At 40.9% G+C, this 22960-nt stretch overlaps 2 protein-coding genes and 1 pseudogene across 5 annotated transcripts in view; 1 reads left to right on the top strand and 2 right to left on the bottom strand.

Moving 5' to 3' along the window:
* Nucleotides 1-6612: 6612 nt before the first annotated feature.
* LOC110345625 (uncharacterized) lies at nt 6613-12405 on the bottom strand. The gene is made up of 2 exons (XM_021243749.2): nt 12304-12405; nt 6613-9471 (listed from the first exon to the last, which is right to left on the bottom strand). Exons 1-2 carry the CDS (start codon nt 12354-12356, stop codon nt 9177-9179), a joined length of 348 nt encoding a protein of 115 aa, XP_021099408.1. The 5' UTR covers nt 12357-12405; the 3' UTR covers nt 6613-9176.
* Nucleotides 12406-12454: 49 nt separating this feature from the next.
* Znf484 (zinc finger protein 484) overlaps nt 12455-22960 on the top strand; it is a 28062-nt gene continuing 17556 nt past the window's right edge. For 2 of the 4 annotated variants that reach the window (XM_087207584.1, XM_087207583.1), the window contains exons 1-2: nt 12455-12587; nt 14795-14839. In XM_087207584.1, coding sequence (XP_087063710.1) covers nt 14825-14839 — 15 coding nt within the window. In that variant the 5' untranslated portion in view covers nt 12455-12587; nt 14795-14824. The remainder of the gene's footprint in view (nt 12588-14794; nt 14840-22960) is intronic. The other 2 variants (XM_087207586.1, XM_087207585.1) reach the window with 2 other exon arrangements.
* On the bottom strand, nt 13199-14332 carry LOC101715889 (cilia- and flagella-associated protein 45 pseudogene; annotated as a pseudogene).

Below are 22960 nucleotides of genomic sequence, written 5' to 3'. Positions count from 1 at the left end.
ATACAAGTGCTGACAAAATTAGTGTGCTTAAATAAAACAATTTTATTACAGTAAAAATCCTCCTAAAAATGCTCCCCCTCACTTTCAACACACTTGTCCCATCCTTGCCACTTTCTGAACCAATTCAGGAAGTCCTCTTTCATGAGTGTCTTTACAAGATGTGATTAAAAAAATATAGTGAATGCTGTTGCCAAGTATCATCTAAAGGAAAGGCAGGCCATAAAATATTAAGGTATGTCCTCATCCATCTTATTCTCCAGATCTGGCATCCTGTGACTTCTGGCTTTTCCTTGAAGTCAAAATGACCATGGAAGGTAAATGTTCTGAATGGATTCAGGATGTGAAGGCAGCCATAACAGCACAATTAAAAATCAAGAAGGACTTTTAGAATCACTTCAGGAAGTGGCAAGAGCAATGAAATGAGTGTGTTCAAATAAAGAAGGAGTATTTTGTGGAGGATTAATTACAGCATGTCTTTTACTGGAATAATCTTTTTTAAAAAAACTTAAATATTCACCCTACGACCACACCTATAGTCTGTCTTTTAGAGGGTCTCATGTGCCTTGAGAAGAACATGTATTCATTCTGTTGTTGGCAGAGTGCGTATGTCTGTCAGACCCAGGTGGCTTATTGTGTTGTTCAAGTTCTACTTCCTTACTTCTGTCTTGTTGTACTACCCAACAGTGAGCCTGCAACAGTATCATGGAACTGTATTTTTCCCTTTAGTATGTGTGCTGCTGAACCGAGCACTGTATTTTTCCCTTTAATTCTGTAAATTTTTGCTTCATATATGTTGATGGTCTATTATTAGATTGTAAATGTCTTTGTAAATGTAATTATTGTAACTTCTCACTTTATGAAATGTTTTATTATGTGATGTCCTTTGTCTTTTGTAACCTTTCTTACTTGAACTATTTTGTCAATAGTACAGCTACACATGCACTTTCAGTTATAATTTACATAGAGAATCCTTTTCCATCATTTTATTCTCAACCAATTTGTCTTTTTGGTTCTAAAATGAGTCTATGTGAAACAACATAGACTTGGATCATATTTTTCAGTCTTTCTGTTTTAATTGGAGAGTTTAATCATTTTACATTTAAAGTAACTACTAATAGAGAGGTGCTTCTATCATTTTCCTCTTTGTTGTCTATAAAAGTTTTTTTGTTTTTTGTGTTTTCTGCAGTAGTGTTAATTTTTTATGGTGAGACCTCTAAATTCTCCTCTCATTTCCTTTTGTATATGTGAGACAAAGATGAACCAAGAAATGCCATCTTGGCCTGTAGATGAACTCCCCTCATACTCCTCCCCTTATAAAGTACAAAAATTCCCCTAAAGATGTTTTTGTAACCGCTTGTTCTGCTTTGTAAACTTGCTTCATCACTTCTCAGCTGGTGCCTGGTGCCTCCCTCTAACCACAAAATGTCCTATCCTGACAAGATAGCAAGATAGCTGAGTTGTGAAAAATATTTTGCACCACGTTGATCCCCCTTTGAACTTCTTTAAATAACCTATAAAAGCTGTGCTCTTATAACAACCTATAAAAGCTGTGCTGTTCCTGGACTCAGCGCTTCACTCTACTAGAGGGTGGAGTCCACTCACATGAATAAACTTTCAGTTTTAACTTTGTCATTTGTCCCAGTGTTTGGTGATTTACCAGCTCGCTTGGTACAACATTTTTGGAGGCCCCAGTGAGATCACCATCACTTGGTGGCTTCTATTCGGTGGATGGCCCTTGTCTCAGGCTGCCGCGGCCCAAGAGAGGCCCAGGGAAGCCACCCTGACCATTTGATCAGGGCCCTGGGGGCTCAGGTCTTGAGCAGAGGATTCAGGTCACTCCAGCCATCCTGAGGGGAGTTTATCTGGAAAACCTCCAGAGGTCAGGTAAGAATCTTATGATTCTCAGTCAGTGGAACCAAAAGAGGGTGAAAGGAAAGTCAGATGCGGTGACAGTAATTCCCCCGCTCAGGGCTTCATCACAACGGTGGGAAGCCTTCTGGTCTGGTCAGTTTACCCCTTTGGCACCCGGGGATATAGTTTGTTTAAATATCTGTGTATCTGTCTTTTGTTGTTTGTCAGCTTGCTTTGTATGCCTTTTGCTTCCTTTTTCCTTCCTCAACAGACCATGGGATCCAGATCGTCTAGCCCGTCAAGCCCCCTTAAGTGTGTTTTACAACATTTCTCACAAATTTATACCCCCCAGAAAGCAGATGAATACAGCATCAAATTCTCAAAAGGAAGACTCTGGGCCTTATGTCAACTAGAGTGGCCATCATTTGGGGTGGGATGGCCAGATGTGGGAAGTTTCGATATTTGGACTACCCGGCAGGTTTGGAACAGGGTCACAGGAAAGGGAGGGCCTCGTCATCCCGATTAGTTTCCCTATATTGATGTATGGGTGGACCTTGTAGAGGACCCTCCTCCCTCCCTTGATTGTCTGGGATTGAGACACAGGAGGTTTGTGGAAGATAAGATTCATAACAGGCGAGGACAATCAGTTGCTCTTGTCACCAAGCCCCTTCCAATATGTAAGGTTTTTCTGGCCCTGCGGGATGAGGATGACTTCCAGCCTTGCCCACTCTCTTATTGGGCTCACGGGGAAGGACCTGAAGAGGACCCTGAATCCCCCTCTGATTCTGCCTCCCATAATCCCTCCACCCCCTCTGTGCCACCTGATCCCCTGTCCCCTCCTCACACCCAATCAGGACAGTGCTACGAGTCTCAAGGGGCAACCAGCCAGGTAACATCCACTGTCCTTCCTTTGAAACAGGTTGAACCAGGTGGGGGATTCATCTATGTCCCTTTCACTACCAGTGACCTTTATAATTGGAAAAATCAAGTTGCTCCTTTTTCAGAAAAACCCCAGGCTTTAATTAACCTTCTAGAGTCTGTCTTCCATACTCATCAGCCCACCTGGGATGACTGTCAACAACTCCTCCATACCCTCTTCACCACGGAGGAATGGGAGCGAATTTTTCAGGAGGCCGACAAGGCAACCCTAGGTCCCAACCCTGATCCTGGCCCCAGTACTCTGGCTTATCTGCAGAGAGCAGAGGCTGAAGTGCCAACCCAAAGACTGGATTGGGACCCCAACACCAATGCAGGTAGGAGAGACCTGGCCAGTTAGCACCAGTACCTTTTGCAAGGACTCTGCCAAGCAGCTAAGAAGCCGACTAATCTGACTAAGGTGAGTGAGGTAAAACAGAATAAGATGGAGTCCCCCATGGCTTTCCTGGAGCACCTTCTAGAGGTGTATTGGGTCTACACACCCATTAATCCTGATGCTCAAGAAAATGCAGCCATGATAAATCTGGCTTTTGTGTCACAGTTGCCCCCAGATAGTAGAAAGAAACTTCAGAGTTTGGAAGGGTTTGAGGGAAAGAACAGGTCCAAGCTCCTGAGTATAGCACAAAAGGTTTTTGACAACCGGGACTCCCCAGAAGAGACAGTCGCCAAGTGGCTAGGAAAAGTTACTATTGCCGCCCTCAAAAACTATGAGACAAGTAAGCAGACCAGGAGACCCAAGCCAGGGAGACCCCCACAGCCTAAGCTTGGAAGGGACCAATGTGCCTATTGCAAACAGACTGGACATTGGAAAAATGAATGCCCCCTCAAGAAGGAAAAAGAGGGACAGAACCAAAAAAAGACACAGGAGGTCCTGACCTTTGAAGATATGGAATAGGAAAGTCAGGGCTCATTCAAACTGAGCCCCCATGAGCCCATGGTAAAATTAAAAATCGGGGGCACACAGACCAACTTCCTGATAGATACTGGGGTGACCCATTCAGTACTGACTAAACCTTTGGGAAAATTGACAACACGAGAGACTTTGGTACAGAGGCCTACTGGCAAGGGTGCTCAAGGTTATAAATGGACAACTGCATGAAAGGTAGACTTGGGTCACAGACAAGTGACCCATTCCTTTCTGGTGATTCCAGAGTGTCCATACCCCTTGCTTGGTAAGGACCTGCTAAGAAAATTGGGTGCAACAATTACCTTTACAGAGGAAAAGGCAGACCTGAGACTAGGCATCCCACAGGGGACTGTCAAATTATGGTGACTTGCCCATTGGCTTCTGAATAGCTGATGCTCTCAGAGCCAGAGAACAAGTCAGCTGGGCTGATTGGTGATCTACAAATGGAGTTTCCACTTGTGTGGGCTGAGACTAATCCCCCTGGGTTAGCTGGCCATCAAGTTCCTATAGTGGTAAGTCTAAAGTGCAGTGCCCAGCCTGTTTCTGTCCAACAGTATCCCATCAGAAAAGAGGCAAGAGAAAAGATTCAGACACACATCAATCTGCTCCTAGATGCTGGAATCTTAAAGCTGTGCCAATTGCCTTGGAACACCCCACTCCTGCCTATCCAAAAGCCCAGTACTTCTGACTACAGGCCTGTCCAAGACCTCCAAGAGGTAAACAAAAGAACTGCAACTGTACACCCCACTGTGCCAAATCCCTACACCCTACTAAACCTCCTGCCAACACAATGACAAGTCTACACTGTACTGGACCTCAAGGATGCCTTCAGTCTGCCATTGGCCAAGGTGAGTCAGCCCCTTTTTGCTTTCGAATGGGTGGATCCTGAAGGAGGGTACTCGGGACAGCTGACCTGGACAAGATTGCCACAAAGGTTCAAAAATGCTCCCACCCTGTTTGATGAGGCTCTGAATAAAGACTTGGCTCTGTTCAGAGTGTCTCATCCTGAAGTGACCCTTCTCCAGTATGTAGATGACCTCCTAGTAGCAGCTGATGATCAGGACACCTGTATGACAAGTACCAAGGACGTGTTAAGACTGTTACAAAAATTGGGATATCGAGTGTCAGCCAAAAAGGCCCAGATCTTTACCTCCCGAGTCTCTTATCTTGGGTATGAAATTGAAATTGTAAGCATTGTGGACCTTGATGTCCTTGATGGACTAGTCATTGGCCAAGCAATGTGGATGATAGTGATAAAGGGGGAAGAGATGCAATGCCCAAACCTGCTACATATCCAAAATGCAAGTTCCTCTTCTCTAAAATCCAAGTATGAATTCTAGGAATAATGGAGGTTAAGAGCAGGAAAAATTTATTAAAAGATACCTTCTGTCTAAAAGAGACAGAAGGGGGACCTGAAAGTGGGTTGTCTGCCCACCCTGCTTTTCAAAGGTGTTATATATAAATATATGGCAAAGCCATGAGGTGAGGCGGGTACAAAGTGGGACAAAACTATAAGACCCAATGGAAAATTACAAGATGGGCATGAGGTGGGACATAACCATGATCGACCAATAAGATTACAAGTACAGTCACCCAGGTAATATTGATTAAATTGGGATCAAATTGGAAAACAAGTCACGTACAAGGAATTTCCCCATTTAGAATATCAATCATTGCTATTCATATCTAGGGGAAGTAGTACCTCTTTTCTTTTTTTATAATCCCAACCAGTGAATGTTCCTCAATTGTTCTCCATGTTGGCTCCTTGATTGTTCTCCATGTTGATTCCTCCACTGTCCTCCATGTTGGCTCCTTGAGGGCTGACCCTGTCCAACTGCCTACAAGATATCTAATTAACTTACCTATCTACAATAATAGGATAGGGCCACCAACATCTCCAGCATCCTTTGGTGAGGCCCAGCACAAGCATCATGCTATGGCTCCTCATGCTTACATTCTCACACCCTGGTACAGGTTGTCGAGGCTCAAGGAAACTGAAAGTTAGGAAGGAAGGCTGTGATACTGCATAAAGAGCAGTGCAGGTGCTTGCTGTCCCCTCCCCTCCTTTCCATGCATTTACCTTTCTCAGAACCCCACTCCATCCCCACCTCCCACTTAGCTTCAGATGGGCCTATGAATGTGCACCCTGTGTGTTGTGCAGTGATGGTGTCAAGGGAGGTTGTTGGACTCATTCTGCCCAGAATTCTTTACTATGCTCATGCTCATTGCCCCCAAGAGGCTACCCTAATGGATTATATCACCAGGCTCATGTGCCATATAGTTTCTGGTTAGGGCAGCCACTGGGAGGCAGAGGAGATGGGAAGAGGTGAGCACTTTCCCCCTTCTCACTTCCTGCTATACTGCTTGTGTCTCTCCATGCCTCTGGCTCCTCTTGGGAACCTTCCACCCTGGAGATCTCAATATTCCTAGTGACACTTAAGTTTTTGTCTCTCGTTTCTCAGCTCCAAGATTGTAATGGGTCCTCTCTCTGTGTGCCTTATCACTTCTTTTATATCACTTTGAGTTTGGGCTATGACTGCCCTTTCATTAAAGTCTCAGAGTGTTTTCTTCACCAGGACCCTGGCAGTCACAGACCACTCTGGTCCATGAAGTTATTTTAGGTTGAATGAAAAATTATTTTATATAGAAGCAAGCTATGAGATTTAATAATGTTGAATCACAGCAAAAATGTTTTGAAAATGCTCTCGAAAGCCTTTCAGTTGCTCTGGCTACAAATCTCAATTTGTACCATTAAGACTTTTGTATCCCTTCAGTATGTCTACCTTTCCCTTTAATAATGAGGAAATGGGCAATAGCTTGGGGCAATAGAACACAGCTAGATTTTAATCACCCCCTTTCCTGTTCATTGCGTTTGTTTTTACCTATGGCAGTGGTATGGATTTCCCATTTATGGCAAGGCAATTAATTATTTTATTTTCAAATCAATTTAGTAAGTTAAAAACGTGTTTAAAGACAATATTATGTAACTAATAGGGCGTACAATACAGGTGTGTGTGTACCTGTGTGTAGGGGGTTTGCTGAATAACAAGGCATGAGCCTTCTGTATGTAGGAACACAGCCTGTTCTTCCTCCCTATCCCAATTGCTTGGTGGTCTGCCATCTCTCCCAATCTCTCCAACAGGTAGCGAAGACAGAAGTCGTCTGTCTGCTTCAGGGCTGTGGCTTAGTGTGCATGGTGGATGCTCCCTAAGTACCTGGTGAACAAATGCAACATGGAAGGGATTCATTAGTGTAATTTCACCACAAGGTACTGTTAGTTCAAGATATGTAGCAAGAGACAGTGAACGTTACCAAAGAAATGACCACATCACTTGGGCAGTCCGCCTTTTAAAACTGGTGATCTAATGCAAAGACAACCACATTCATCCTTAGAGTCCTGCGTATGAGGTCTGCTGGGGAGGATGGGCAGTGCCCTGAGTTGCATTGAGGAGGGCCTTATGGTCCACAGACAGAAACACATACCACTTCTGTCTCCTGGCCAGGAGCCCAGACTCTGCCACAGGGTTTACATGAGAATGGCATCGGCAAATGGCCAAAGTTCCAAAAGCAAACAAACTTCCTGCTGTCCAAGTGAACAACAGGTCCCCATGTGGGCATCTTTCCCATGGGAGAACAAGGCCTGATAATTCTAGGGAGGTCACAGGGGAGTTCTGGCCTGGGAGACAGGAGAGTATGCCCAGTCAGGCACATCAGTGCCACTGTGAGGGGACAACAGTGCTGTTGTGGAACCTGGCACCGTCCCTGGAGGCTCCTGCTCAGGGGTGGCCTTTCCCTGGTGTCTATAAAGTAAGGGCTGCTTCAGTTTCACTGTCAGTCCCTGAGATCCTCTGGGTGTACTTATGGGCAATTAGATTTGTGCCAGACACAAGTATTCTGAAAATGTCACTTTCTGCTGATAAATAAGCTGTGAAGGCTAGGAAGTGACCAGGACTTGCCCAGTCCAGAGCTGGTGGCATCTGCCTTGGGTGAAATCCCATACCCCACCCAGCTGGCCAGGCCTCCTATGTGGCTCCCTCACCATGAGGTTGCAGGGGCCAACACCAGGGCTGCAGAAGACTCTGCAGGGCATCTTCACTAGCTGTAGGCAGGTGCTGGGTTTGAAGCAGAGGACTCTTGTTACCTCAGGGACTGTGTGCAAAAATCCTCTGCCCATGCCTGTGGAGCAGGCAGGCCACCTGGGCATTAAGCAGGGTGGGCTGCTAGGGTCATGTGTCTCTTCTGTCTGTTTTAGTCCCCACCCCCACCCCAGGCCACCTGGCTTGGGTCAGCCATATCTGAATCTGATTCATTTCTCATATTGACCAGGTGTGACCAGCTCAGGAGTCCCACACCCCAAGCATTCCTGCTTCAAGTGGACTGTCCTTTCTCCAGTGGCCTGAAATGTCACTGCAGACACAGGGCAGACTTTCACATATGGAGGTGGGCAATCTGTCTCTGTGCTCTCTCTCCTGTCCTATGGGACTCTGAGTGGGACTGGGGACCATTGTGAGACACGGAACCTGTGTCCCTCTCCACAGGGTGGCTGCCCTCTTCCCCAGTGGCAGGCAGGAAGGCAGATCCAGGGGAGCTGATGCTTCCCATTTTCTGCAAGAAATTGCATATTCAGGTTTCAGGTGAGATCTCTTGATTTAAATGCTGGCAACTAATTCCATTTTTCTCCTCCCCTTCTTCACTACACAGAATAGGGCAGCTGGTCAGGCCAGGCCACTTGGTGGCTGGTGCTCCTCTTCCCTAAGGCAGCCACACCCTTTATCTCTGGGGCTCGAGTGACTTTCCTCTGAAATGGGTTTATGATCTGATTCCCAGAGTCTGGAAAATCAGATGAAAAGATCCATGTGCAGCACTTGGAACCTAAGCCAGTACACCTTCATTCTTTGAGATCCTTCTCCTGGTACCTTCCTGCTTCTGTGAAGTATCCACACACACCTTTGATTTCTCCCTCTCCGAGGAGAGGCACCAGCAAGCTGGATGCCTGTAGTTTCCTTTTCATTCTCTTGTTCCTTTCCCCATGTCTTACTTCCTTAAGATTTGCAAGTTTCTAGTGGATGTTCAAAGAGTTGTGCTTCCTGAGGATGAGGTTCACTTCCCAGGACGGGGAAAGCTCACAGGAGCCTTCTTTCCTTCAGGTCCTCCTGGGAGCAAAGGTAGCATCCTTTAACACAACAGGAAGTCAAAAAGACTAAAGAACAGAGTCATGTGGGATTTAATTAGAGCAGCATCTACCCTCTGAATCATCCTCCTGAAAACACAGGCTCCCTCTGCATGATGCGTTTTAGGGAGAAATGGAAAGATTTTCAGCTGGAGAAGGCAGCTCAGAGCCCAGGGTAGTCAAGGAAACAAGAGGAGCTCTGTTGAGAACATCTACTCCAGGTGCTGATCATCCTCCACGGATCTTCTGCCATGTGAAGATGCAGGAAGAAGGCAGCCATCTTCAAACAAAGAAGCCACTGTTGATAATGCCTTATATAGACTTTTTGATGCAGTCTTTAGGGTTTCCTAAGAATAAAATCATGTTGTCAGCAAGCAGTGACAATTTCTCCTCTTTCTCTTCTTCCTCTTCCTCCACTCCCTTTTTCTCTTCTTTTTCCTCCTTTCCTTCCTCCTGCTCTTCTTCCTCTCCCTCCTTGTGCTTCTCTTCCTCTTCCAATTTGTATCTTGTATTGAGGCATTGTTTTTTCCCGCCGATTTCCTTTGGCTGGGATTTTCCAGTACAAGGTGGAACAGAAGCGAAGGTAGTGAGCATCCCAGTCCAGTTCCTGATCATAGAAGAAAAGATTTTACACAATTTTGCTACCATTATTTTTCTGAGTGAACTATTATTTTTTATCAATTCAGATTAAGAAAAAGTGAAGGATTTTTATTTTATCTTTATTCATTCCTCAACTAGTGCTCTTTCTTTTCTAATGAAATCTTTCAAAAGACAGCGCACGGGCTCAGTGTTATAGCATTTCTTCTATTCTTTTAACCTTCTTCTCTTCCTGGCACAGGTATTCCCATTATGCACATGTACACCTTTAATAATTGTCCCAGAGCGCTTGGAAGTTCTATTCTTTTTGCATTCTATTTAAACATCTTTGCTCTTGGGACTGGGGATTTAGCTCAGTGGTACCACGCCTGCCTCACAAACACAAGGTCCTGAGTTGAACCCCTGGTACTGAAAAATAAATAAATAAATACAAATCTTTGCTCTTAATGTGGGGAAATTTCTATTAACATATCTTCAAACTCACTAATTCTTTTCTCAGCTGAATCCAGTCTATTGATCCTTCATTTGTTTGTGTTTATTCTAGTCTTTTTAATTCTTAGAAATTTCTGTCTCTGCTTACAGTACCAATCCATTCTTGCATGTAGTCCACTTTTCCCACTAGAGCCCTGAGCATATCAATTATAGGTATTTTAAATTACTGATCTATCTGCTACATCTAAAATGCCTGCCGTATCTGTGTCTGTTCTGATGTTACTTCATTTTGTTTCTTCAGACTGTTTTTTTTCTTGCTTTTAGCCTACTGTATAGTTTTGTTGCTGATGATAAAGCCAGACATGATGCATAGATCAATCAGTTAGGAGCCGAGATCAATCAGTTTTCAGTTAGAAGTTTTATGTTTATAGGGCTAAGAGTTAGCCTGTGTTTAAAGTTTCCTGTACCCATAGTTGTTAGTCTTCGATTTCCTATAGTTTTCTTTCTATATCTCATCCCCTCTTTTGTTTGGATTTCCTTAGAAACTGCTGCTTTAAATTATGTCTATGAATTACTGCTCTCTCAGTTGTAACCTACTAGTATTACACTGGAGTGGGGTTGGTGTAGCAGTGTGTTATGGCTTGTATTTAGGTGTCCCCCAAAAGCCTCGTAGGCTCATAGCTGGGGCTTTTGGGACCTGGTTGTATCTAGCATGTGATACTGGGATTAAGGACATATGGTACTAAATTAGTTCACTGATTGGCTTAGCATAGTTCTGGGTGTGAATAATGGGAAGTCCCACTCTGGGTGTGGGTGGCACCACCCAAGAGGCTAGTAGTTTGAATAGCATAAAAGGGAAAGGGAGGCTTGCTTTGCTGTTGTTGCTGCTTGCTGCCTTCTGCTTACCTTGCTATGGACTGTTTCTCCTCTGTAATGCACCTCTGCCATGCTACCCTGCCTTGAAGCCAGCCAACTATGAACTAAAACTTCAACAAACTGTGAGATGAAATAAATCTTTTCTCCTTTAACTTGTGGGTGTTGTATATTTTGTCCCAGCAACAAAAAAGTAGCTAAGACATAATGGGTGTTGTAGAGGAGAAGCAATGAATAATCTATTCATATATATAATCATGTCTATTCTTTAGTATGCCTAAATCCTTGGGCTCTGATCTTTGAAATTTCTTATCCCTTTTCTTTAATACTTCATGAAAGACAGGAAGTCTAGTCAGGCCTGAGTGGTCTATTTACCCATCCCCCTAGGTTAGTTAAGGCCCACTTAAAGTATTCTCCTTTGAGGTTAGGTCTTTGTTAAAGAAAACCAAATGTTCCAGGTGTATTTTCAATCGTATACACCTCTTCCCTGCTAACCCTGTAGCCCGAACACCTGCCAAGGAAGCAGTGAAAGAAGCTGATGGGGCTTCTGGAGGTAAAATTCACAAGTGTTAAAGACCCTCTTCTGAGTGTTCCCCCTGAAGTATGAGCTCTCAAATTAGTTCACGTTCAATCTGAGGAAGCAGTGAGCAGCACTGCCATTTACATGTTTCTGCCAGCTCCTCAGTCCAATAGCATTTGTTTCCAGCAAGGTGATTCTTGGTATTTACTGGTCTCGGCAGTTTTGGGTAGCAGGTTGCACTGTGACTCAATTCTTTGGTGGATCTAAGAAACACTGATTTTCAGGGGTTTTTTTTAGCTTTTTCCTTTATGTGAGAATAGGAATGAATAAACTATTTATATGTAGGAGTGAATTGAAAGTCTTTAACATCTTTGTGTAGATGTATATGTGGTACTCGGGGTTGAACCCAAGACCTTTGCACTGACCTATATCTCTAGCTCCTTTTTTCATTTTGAGACAGGGTCTCACTAAGTCACTCAGTTGCCCGGACTGGGCTCTAATTTGAAATCAACCTGCCTCAGCTTCCCAGAGTGCTGGGATTACAGGTGTGCACCACCAGCCCTACCTTTTGACATCTCTTGATGTGCTTATCTCCCATCTATATATCCTGTTCCGTGAAATGTCTGATATGCCTTTAGCCCACTTTGTCATTGCTTTTTGCTTTTTTAAAAAAAAATTTAGAAACATAATTGTGATGGATAGAGGAACTACTGCAATGACGTTTTGCAGTAGGGGAGAGACTGTGGGCTTAACTGACTATCCAAAAGATTTGTTTTATGGCCCATGTTATGAGATATGTAGGTAAATGCTCCATGCATGCTTGCATGGAATGTTTATTCTGCTGTTTTGGGGTGAAGTGTTCTATAAATGTTGATTTGTTCCTGTTGTCGTCAGTGTCGTTGAATCCACAGAGGCAAGGATAAAAATGAGAAGTTCTGGTTGTGTTCAGCCTTAACGAGAGGAGATACACCTCTGCCTGCTTCCTTTCTTTAAAATACTTCAGCTCTGGGTACCTACCTGACTTCAACATGGCCGCCCACAGGCTGCAGTGTCAGAATGGGCGCCGCCATATTGGCGCCTCAACGGAAAGGAGTGTAGCGCCGCACATCGTTGATTACGTACTGGCAACCTCCGCTTGAAGGTTGAAGCCTCTGCTGAGCATGCGTACGTAGGCGGTGCCCCCAGGAGTCTGGCTGGCGGGTGGAGAGAAGAGGGAGTAACCGGAAGTGGGTTGCGTTTTAGTTTCTGTGACTCTTGTCTAGGCGGGAGGCAACTGAGAGAGCCGTGTGAGTGAGGAGCAGGTGAGTGCAGGGATGGACTATCAGTGTCTGAGTGGGGAGTATCTGTCAGTGACTGGGATGGAGAGTGGATGAAAGAACCGGGTCTGAGTCACCTCTGACTGTGGGTGTGCGGATGAACGAGGCAAGCTGGGGGAACTGCAAGAGGACCGCTGTGGGGACTGAGTAACGGGACCTTGGGGAGTGCTGTCGATCATAATTCATTTTCTCTCCTTTATGTTTACCCGCTCTGTTTACATTTCTGTTTCTGACTCACGGTGGCATATTTTGCTAGGAATTTAAAAAGTGTTTTGCGATGGTTCGCATATAAATTTTTATCTATGTTATTTTATTCTGTTCCACATCCAGATTAGTTCGCCATTCCTATTAGTATACTTATATATGATTTTTTTTCTTTTCTTCAAATATTAGGTATTTCCAGTTTTTATGTTTTACTGACCACTTTAAAGTACAGGCTCATGGTTTTATTTTTATTCCCTATTCTTTTTATATTGTTTTCTCTTTTTAGTTGTTCTCCTGTCCCTGCTTTTGATGTAATTTTTATTCTTTCGCTTTTTAAAGAGAGACGTAGAATAGATTTAATCTGTAACTAGGAAATGCCTAAGTTAGCGGCAATTTTGGACACCCAGAGACTTGGTAGAATCTGTCCCCCAAAGGCATCCCCGAGAGCCACAGAGACCCCCTCAGTTCACGGAGGTTCTGGCTGAATGTTGGCTTTGCACTGTTTCAACACAGTACTTCTTGAAAAGGCCAAAGGCTCTCAGCTCTTCAAGTTTCTTCTTCTTGGTATCATTAGTGTGCTCCTGCGGCTTCTAGGCCTCCTCTTTTAGTCACCAGCCCTCCTTGAAGGTAGAAATCCTGTTCTGCACCTGCTTCTCTCTCTCATTGGCAGCTGCAAGCACCCTGCAGCCTTTTCCTCCTCTAGCCACTTCTCAGTCTGCTCTCTCTGAGCCCAGAGGATGCACTTGAACTCATTCATTCCAGTCCCTTTGCACCTGAACAGCCAGAGTGTGCACCTGGAAAGCCAACTTCCAAAGCTTGACTTCAGCTTTCCATCTTCTTCTGTATATTTTCCTTTTTCCTTTCTGTGGCACCCTCAGTCTGCAGCTTCCTGGTTGTGCTTGGCCCACAGGGCATCCTGTTCTTCCTGATAATACTGGGCTTTCTCCTGCATGGCCTTCAGACAGCAAATCTCTTTCTCTTTCTCTCCCTGGATTCTCTCCTGCTCAAGCTCAGACTCTGCTTCTTGAGCCACCTTCTTGGTGAACTCCATCACCATCTGGTCGTCCAGTTTCTGAGCTACAGCTCTGCCACTGATTTTTATGCACTTAATCTCAGCTTGCATCTTCAGCTTTTGCCGGTGTCTCAGTTTCCTGTCTCACAGATCCTCTTCATGGAATTGCTCCATGTTCTCCAGCATCTGCTCCTTCTGCTGCTTTGTAAGCAGCAAGCGCTCCTCTGGTTCTTTTTCTACAGTGTTCTGTCTTCCTCATATTCTTTCTTCCTTCCTCTCCCTATCCAGTTCCTCCTGCCTTTGAATGGATTTCTGTTGCTCTGCTTCCCTCATCTGATCCAACTGTTTCTCCTCTGCATCCAGCTCTTTCTGTATCTGGTGCTTCTGCAAGATTTGCGGATCCTTGGCGTTGAGGATAATCTTGTTTATGTCCTTAAACTCCTCTTCCTGTGGCTTTCTGCAGGAGGTTCTTGGCCTGCTCCTTGGCCGCCTCCTCCAGGTCACTGAGCACCATTTCTGTTTTGTTTTGTTGTTTGGTTTTTTTTCTTTCATGAGGCAGGGTCTCCCTTTGTAGTTCAGGCTGTCCCTGAACTCACTAGCCCAGGCTGGCCTCGAACTCCCAGCAGTCCTCCTGCCTCAGCCTCCTGAGTGCTGGGATCACAGGCATGCACCACCACGCCCGGCTCTGAGCACCGTTTCTTGTGCACTATTTCCTTCAGTTTCATGATCTTATGCATCATCACCACATACAGTTAGCATCAAGATGTTTTTTTGCTTTTCCTTTGTTATTGACCATGTTGTGATAAAACTCCTGCTTTTAAGTCTTTGTACAATGTGGGATGCTTTTTTTAATGATACAATTCTAGGAATAAGTTTTTGGGTCAGAGGTGAATAGGCACTAAATAACAAATATATCTCTTGTGACATTGACACAGTCCCTGCTCTCACCTGCATCTCTGCTCATCTGTTTTCTCAGATCTCTGCCCCTTTCCCAGAAGAGCCAAAAATGAACAAATCCCTGGTGAGTTATTTGTTTGTCTGTTGCTTGACTTTATTTCCTAGTGGATTTTAGGAAGCATCTAATACTCCATATAGTAAGATGGACAAGTGTAGATGAATAAACACTAAAAACAGAGAAAATGGAGGAGACTGTGAGCTCCCAATCAATTTTGGACTATAGATACGTGTGAGTTCTATGGCTTCACACAGTTATGAACAGTTCAGTTGTCTCTGATTTTTCTGACAATAATGGAAATTGAACACGTGGTTTATATTGTTAACAAGTAACTTATTTCATCAGTGATACTGATCTTTCATCTCTGAAAAAAAATTTGATAGATCTTTAGATGGTGGTAGGATGTCTTCAACAGTAACTCTGTACACATTGGCTAACAGGTTTTCTCATTCTCTTGTGGAGCAGTGTTTCTCACATCTTACCTGCATATGAATTTAGATTCTGAACAAAAGCTTGTATTCCTCACATATTCCCTAAGAATGTCAATGCTACTTGTCCAAGGAGCAAACCTGAGTTTTATCATGAATAGGTATTAATTTTGTCAGATGCTTTTTCTGCATCATTTGACATGATCATATGATTTTTACTTCAGATATGGTAGATTACCTTGAATTGATCTTTCATTTGTGTAATAAGCCCCTACTTTGTCATGGCATTGACTTTGTTTTATATATTTGTATTTACTGATATGTTGTTAAGGATTTTGCATATTTATGAGAAATATTGATCCCCCTGTTATACCATGATAGCACTGGTCTCATAAATGAATTGGAATGTATTCTTTTATTCTGCCAGAGATTGTGGGTGTGAGATATGATTTAAAAATATGCATAAACTTTTAAAAATGTATTACAGTAAAAGACCTATTGCCATTAATTCCCTCAGAATACTCTCTCTCACTTGAAACACAATTCACATCATTCTTGCCTCTTTCTCAAGCAGTTTTGAAAGTCCTCTTTTGGTGTGTCATTAGGAAATGTTTGAAAAGAGATAAGCTGACTGCTCGATAATCATTCTCAGATGTAAAGCTCTGAGTGTAAATAAAAGTGGCATTTAACAAATCTTTTCAAAACAAAGTTTAGCTGACTATGTATATCAGGAACTGAGCTACAGAAACAGCATTAGCTGCTGACTTCCACAGGAAGGAGAGGACGCTAGATGCTCTGCTCTGTACTTCTTCACTCCACTTTTGTATACGGAAGGGGGTCGTGGGAAATCATGGAGTTAAGTTGTATTTAAACATAAAAATGAGCTTGATAGCACTTCTGGGTTAAGTAAAAAAAAAAAAAGAAAGTCCTGTTTTGTGAATGTCTTAGATAACTCTCTGTCTTCTTTAAGGCTTCTAGTTTTACCAGATTAGAACTCTATCTGTATGACCTCAGTTAATCTTAATTACCTCTTAAAAGCCTTATCTCCAAATACAGTCATATTGGAGGTTAGAGGTTCAGTGTGAATTTTTGGAGGACACAACTGAATTCATAGCAGCAATTTTGTCTTATTATTCTTTTAATGTTTACAAGGTATGTGGTACTGTCTTCTGTTTTATTCTTCAAATTGGTTATTTGTGCTTTTCTCTATTTTTGTGTATCAATCTTAGATCTTAGATGTTTGTAAAAATCAGGAAATGATCTTTATGTAGAATCTTTTTCTCTTTTTTATCTTTTCAATTTTTTTAAATTAATGTAATCAGTATCCTTTTGACATACATAATGATCACATTCATCATAGGGAATTTGTACCTGTACATAATGTATCTTAATTCTTTTTTTTCCCATTCCCATTTCCGTCTCATCCCTTCAATTCTTCTTCCCCTCTCTATTTATAAAACTTTGTTTCTATTGCTTTTCTTCCATTCTTCTTATTTTTTTATCCCTATTTCCTTCTTCCTCCCCCCTCCCTCGTTCCCCTTCCCATTTGAACATTTTCTTTCTACTTCCCAGTATCTAGCCTCCATTTGGGTCCTTATTTATCCTCTGGGTTTCTCATACAAGAGAAACAATGTGATATTTAAAAGTGTGTCTGATTTATTTCACTTAAAATGATGTTTTTAAGGTGGATCCATTTACCAAAAAATGCCTTAAGTTATCCTTCTTTATGGCAGAGTATATATAATAACCACATTTTCTTTATCCATTCATTTGTTGATGGGCATATGGGCTGTTTCCAAGATTTAGTTTTTATAAATTGTGCTGCTATAAACATAGGTGTACATATATTCCTGTGGTATGATACTGTCGCAGACCAGCTGCAGTCGATGCAGGGTAGGAAGGGGAGAGGTCTCGGGCCGGCGAGTGAGAAAAGAACCTTCGCAAGCAATGTGCAGGTTCCCTCTGAGAAGTCTCAGGGTCTGATTTATTTTTATATCTTTAAGCAATGGCCAGGAGGCATTGGGCAGAACATGTTTACATTTTAGGTTACCTTAACCATTTCTATAGAAATAAAGGTTATTTTTTACTAAACAAAGTACATTTTTCCTAAGCTGATTCATTTCATTGAACATCATGAATACATTTAAAAATTACAGTTGTCCCCTTATTTACCCACACCTAAGCAGAACAGAAGGTAACTTAATCAAAATCTCTATATCAGCGGGGGTACGAGCAAGATTTAGTTAATTAAATGTCAAACTTGTGGTCGTCAGCTGGCCCTTGAGAAACTGCACAATGGTTAATATAGTTTGCTATCAGCTCTCTATTTTTTCTATACCTCTATTCATCTTGTTTAAATGTTATTTGGGTTCATGGTCCATGAGCAGGAAATGTTTACAGTACTTTGAGAAAAGCTGAGTAACTTGCCTCCTTAGTGTATTTATCTGTCTTAACTTTCTTTCTATTTCCCATTTTTCACTGTGTCTTACATCTAAAATCTGTCCTTTCAATCTCTTTATAAGACCCCTTTAGTAAAAAGAAAGTCATCAATAGAAGAAAGGAGTTACAGTGTCAGGAAAACAGAGGGAGTTTTAGGAGGGGTTTCTTTAGAAGTGGGTGTGACAATAGAACTGAGAGAAACAGGAATTTGGGACTTTTGAGCCAGATCAGATTTCAGTACAACATTGCCAATTTGCATCATGGAGAATATGTTGTTAGTCACAAATACAATGATTCCTGTGACCAGAGTAACAATTGTAAACATTAGGGCAAGAAAAAATAAAACATGAGGGTACGATGTGTTCCACCCTCCTTTTCCCCCAGCTGGAACTTTGTCAAGCAGCATTGGAGGTTGGTCGGGCTTCGCCATGATACTTTTAACTCTTTTGGGAAGATGCCTGGAAGGGGAATAGCTGGGTCAAATAAATGGAATCTCTAGTTTTAGCTTTTGAGGAATCTCCATACAGATTTCTGTAGTGGTTGTACCAGTTTACACTCCCACCAACAGTGGAGAAGTTTCCTTTTTCCCCACAGCTTCTCCAGTATTTGTTATTGATTTCTTGATGGTAGCCATTCTTTCTGTAAAGATAAAATCTCTGTGTTGTTTTAATTTGCATTTCTCAAGTGACCAGTGATGTTGAACATTTTTCCATATATTTATTTGCTATTTGTGCCTCTTCATCTGAGAAATGTCTATTTTAGATGCCCATTTTTGGATTGAATCTTTAAATTTGGGAAGGTCTGATTTTTTTTGGTTTTTTTTTTTTGGTACTGGGGATCGAACTCAGGTCCTTGCGCTTGCAAGGCAGGTGGCAGAACCACTGAGCTAAATCCCCGGCCCAGGTCTGATTTTTTTGAGTTCTTTACATATTCTACATATTAGTCCTTTGCCTGAGATATAGGTGGTAAAAAATTTTTCCCATTCTGTGGGTTGTCTCTTCACTCTTGGTGTTTTCTTTTGCTGTGCAGAAGCTTTTTAATATGATGTGATTCTGGGTATTAATTCTTTATATTTCCTGTGGAATTGGGGTTTTATTCATAAAGTCTTTGCCTACACGTATGTCTTCCAGAGTTTTACCTATTCTGTCTTTCAGTAGATTAAATACTTCTATTTTCATATGTAGGTCTTTGAGCCATTTCATTTTAGTTGAGTGCATGGTGAGAGGTATGGTTCTAGGTTTAATCTTCAGCATATGGAAAGCCAATTTTTTCTAGTACCATTTATTAAAGAGGCCTTCTTCCAATGAAAGTGTTTGGGTCTTTTGTCAAAGATAAGGTAACTGAGTGTGTTTGAAGTTGTTTCTGCAGCTTCTATTCTTTTCCATTGTTCCTTGAGCTTTTGTTTTGTTTTGTTTTGTTTTGCCAGAACCATGCTGTTTCAATCATGGTAGCTTTGTAGTATTAATTTCAAGTCAGGGATTGTAATGCCCCCTGGCTTACCTTTGTTGCTTAGAATTGTGTTTGCTCTCCTAGGTCCTTTCTGGTTCCATATGAATTTTAGGATTGTTTTCTCTAATTCTGTGAAGTATGCTATTGATATTTTGATCAGGATTGTATTAAATCTGTATAGCAGTTTTGGAAGTATGACTGTCACTATATTGGTTTTGCCTATCCAAGAACAAAGGATATCTTTGCATTTTCTGATATCCTCTGTGATATCCTTTTTCAGAGTACTATAGTTTTCAATGTATTTCATTTTTCTTAATGCTATTGTGAAAGATGCTGTTTCCCTAATTTCTCTCTCAGTGATTTTGTTGTTTGTGTACAGGAATCCTGTTGATTTTTGAGTGTTGACTTTGTATCCTGCTATGCTATGGAATTTGGTTATTACATATAGGAGTTTTGGGGGTAGTTTTTAGAGTCTTCTATGTAGAGTATCTTGTCATCTAAAAATAATGAAATTTAACTTCTTCCTTTCCTATCCTTATTCCTTTTATTTCTTTCTCTTGTCTAATTGTTCTGGCTAATGTTTCCAAAACTATATTGAATAGGAGTGGTGATAGTGGGCATCCTTGTCTTGTTCCTGATTTTAGAGTGAAAGCTTTCAGTTTTTGACTATTTAGTATGATGTTGGGTGTTAGTTTGTCACAGAGGGCTTTTTATCAGATTGCAATAAAGTCTGTCTATTCCAATTTTCTGTAGGGTTTTTATCATGTATATGTGTTGGACTTTGTCAAGTGCTTTTCCTGCATCTATTGAGATGATCATGTGTTTTTTATCATTGGTTCTGTTAATGTGGTATATTGCATTTATTGAATTGGGTATGTTGAGCCATTCCTGAATCCCTGGGGTGAATCCTACTTGGTTATGTTGTTTAATCTTCTTGATGATTTGCTACGTTCTATTTACCAATATTTTATTGAGGATTTTTGCATCTGTATTCATTAGAGGCATTGGCTCTCCTGGGTCCTTCTCTGATTGGGTCCTTCTCTGGTTTCGCTATCATGGTAATGCTTGCTTCTAGGAATGAGTTTGGGAGGATTGCTTTCTTTTCAATTTCATTAAAGAGTTTGAGGAGTAGTGGCATTAAATCTTCTCTAAAGTTCTTGTAGAATTTTCTAGTGAATCTGTCAGGACCTGGGCTTTTCTTTGTTGGTAGTTTTTAAAAAAATTATTTCTTCAATTTCATTGACATTAGATTGTTTAGAATTTTTATATCTTTTTGATTCAGCTTTGGTAATTCATGTTTCTAGGAATCTATCCATTTCTTCTGAGTTTGCCATTATATTTGAGTACAGGTTTTCAAAGTAGGTTCTGATGATGTTTGGATATCTATAGGAGCTGTTGTGATTCTCCTCTTTCACTCCTAATTGTGTGGATTTGAGTCCTTTTTTAAACAATAAGCTTGGCTAAACACTTGTCCATTTTATTTAATCTTTCAAAGAACCAGCTCTTTCCTTCATTAATTCTTTGTGTTGTTTTCTTAGTCTCAATTACATTAACTTCCACTCTGATCTTTATAATTTCCTTCCTTGTACAAGCTTTGGGTTTAACTTGTTCTTTTCCTAGAAGTTTGGGGTTCAACCTTAGGTTATTTGAGTTTGCTCTGTTTTTCTGATGTGGGAATTCACTCCTATAAACTTCCTTTGTAGTACTGCTTTCATTGCATCCCATAATATCTGGTATTTCATATTGGCATTATCATTCAATTATAAAAACTGTCTAATTTCTTCTTTATTTTCATCAGTAATATATTGGTTGTTCAAGAGGGTATTGTTTGATTTCCATGGGTTTGTATAGTTTTTAGGGTTTCTTTTTCCATTTATTTCCAATTTCATTGCACTATGATGTGATAATATACATGAGATAATTTCATTTCCTTTCATTTACTTACGCATGTTCTATGAGCTAGTATGTGGTCTGTTTTGGAGAAAGTCTCATGTGTTGCTGAGGAGAATGTGTATTCTGTTGTTGTTGGGTGGAACACTATATTTTGGGGGGGGGGGTTGGTACCGGGGATCAAACTCGGGTCCTTGCGCTTGCACAGCAGGCGGCGAAACCACTGAGCTAAATCCCTGGCCCTAACACTGTAAATATCTACTAAGTCCATTTGTTCAAAGGTTTGATTAGCTTTGATATTCCTTTGTTGATTTTTTTCTCTAATTGATCTATTTGTGACTGAGGGGTGTTGAGGTTCCACATTACAATTGTGTTAGTACGTATCTGGTTTGTCCTATACGTTAGTGTTTCTTTTATATAGTTGTATGTGCCAGTATTTGGTGCATATATATTTATGAGTGTTATTTCTTCCTCTTAGATGAGTGTTATTTCTTCCTCCTTAACAAGTATGTAATGACCTTCTTTGTCTCTTCTGATCAGTCTTGGCTTGAAATCCACTTTGTTGGCAAATAGAATAGCTACTCCTGCTTTTTTCTTTTTTATTATTATATAATACATATTTTCTTTTTTTATTTGTTTACAGTACTGGTTCAAGCCTAGGGTCTTGCATATGGTGAGCAAGTGCTCTACCACTAACCTATATTCCTACCCCAATATGACATATTCTTAGTAAGAATCATTGAATATATTCTGTCAGCCACTAGAGAGTCTATATCATGAATATGCTATTGTTCAGTTTTTACTTTATTTCCAAAGTTGTTCATCATTGTTAATACTATGATAAACATCATTTTGAACAAAGTATTTTTCTTATATAAAATATTTCCCTGGGATATATTCCATATTTCTATTTAAAATGGTTGCATAAAATATGAAATTGATTGTTTGACTACCCACTTTTCTTAGGGCAATTGAATATCTGATAGGTGAGAAATTATATATGATTATTATATTTCTTTTGTTTTTGCCTATAGTCAACTTTTGGGTTATACAAATTATTGAAGATAGATTTCCCATTTTGTTGTTTTGTTTTTAATTTTGTTTGAGTTTTGACATAAAATTTACTTGATATTTTGCTTTATGTTTTTATATTAATGCATATGTATTTCTAAGCTAAGAAATCCCTTGTTCTTAGGGTGTTGAATATCCAATTCCCTTTTCTCCGGTGTATGCATTTTTAAATATTGAATGACTCAATATGACTTGAATTCATTTTTTTTCCCATTAAGTTTATTGGTACATTTTAGGTATAAAATAACAGTTACATTCATCATTGGGATCTTGTACCATTACATGAGTATCTTGGTTCTTATTTTTTCCCCATTCCCCTGCCCTCCCTTCACCTTCTCCACACTTCCCTGTTTGCAAAGACTTTGTTTCCATTTTTTTCCTTTTCTCATATTTTTTCTTTTCCCTTTTTTCCTTTCCCCTACCCCTCCCACTTCCCCTGCTCCTTTAGACCTTTCTTCCTATTACACAATATCAATTATATATTTTTTAAATTACAATATCAATATCTAGGAGACATTACCACAGATTTTACAGAATTTAAAAGGATATAGAAAGCATATTACAAAAATCTTTCTTGAAATAAATTTGACAACTTCTAAGAAGGACCTTGGAAGACAAATTAATGAAACTTAACTCAGGTGGAAATACAAAATTTGAATAGCACCTATTAAAGAAAGTATATTCCTAGCTTGAAAACCTACCTATATGACAACAGCAGGCTCATATACATTTTAACTGATAAATTATATCAAACAATTAAAGCAGAAAAAAGGAACACTTCTCCCCTCATTTTATTTATTTATTTATTTGTAAAAAATTTTTTTGTACCAGGAATCAAACTCGGGTCCTTGTGCTTTTCAGGCAGGCACTGGAACCACTGAGCTAAATCTCCGGCCCTCCCCTCATTTTA

Source organism: Heterocephalus glaber, unplaced genomic scaffold, assembly GCF_053883595.1.
Source record: "Heterocephalus glaber isolate CG9 unplaced genomic scaffold, H.glaber_assembly_v1.0 deba00000818, whole genome shotgun sequence".
NCBI classification, from domain to species: Eukaryota; Metazoa; Chordata; class Mammalia; order Rodentia; family Bathyergidae; genus Heterocephalus; species Heterocephalus glaber.
The sequence above is the reverse complement of the archived record's forward strand: the minus strand, read 5'-3'. Positions and strand labels throughout refer to the sequence as shown.

Coding starts and splice junctions, on each gene's coding strand:
- LOC110345625 (XM_021243749.2), bottom strand. CDS start 12,356: ATGGCGGCGCCCATTCTGACACTGCAGCCTGTGGGCGGCCATGTTGAA. Junction 9,472..12,303: donor GGCGGCCATGTTGAAGTCAG/GTAGGTACCCAG, acceptor TTCTATGATCAG/GAACTGGACTGGGATGCTCA.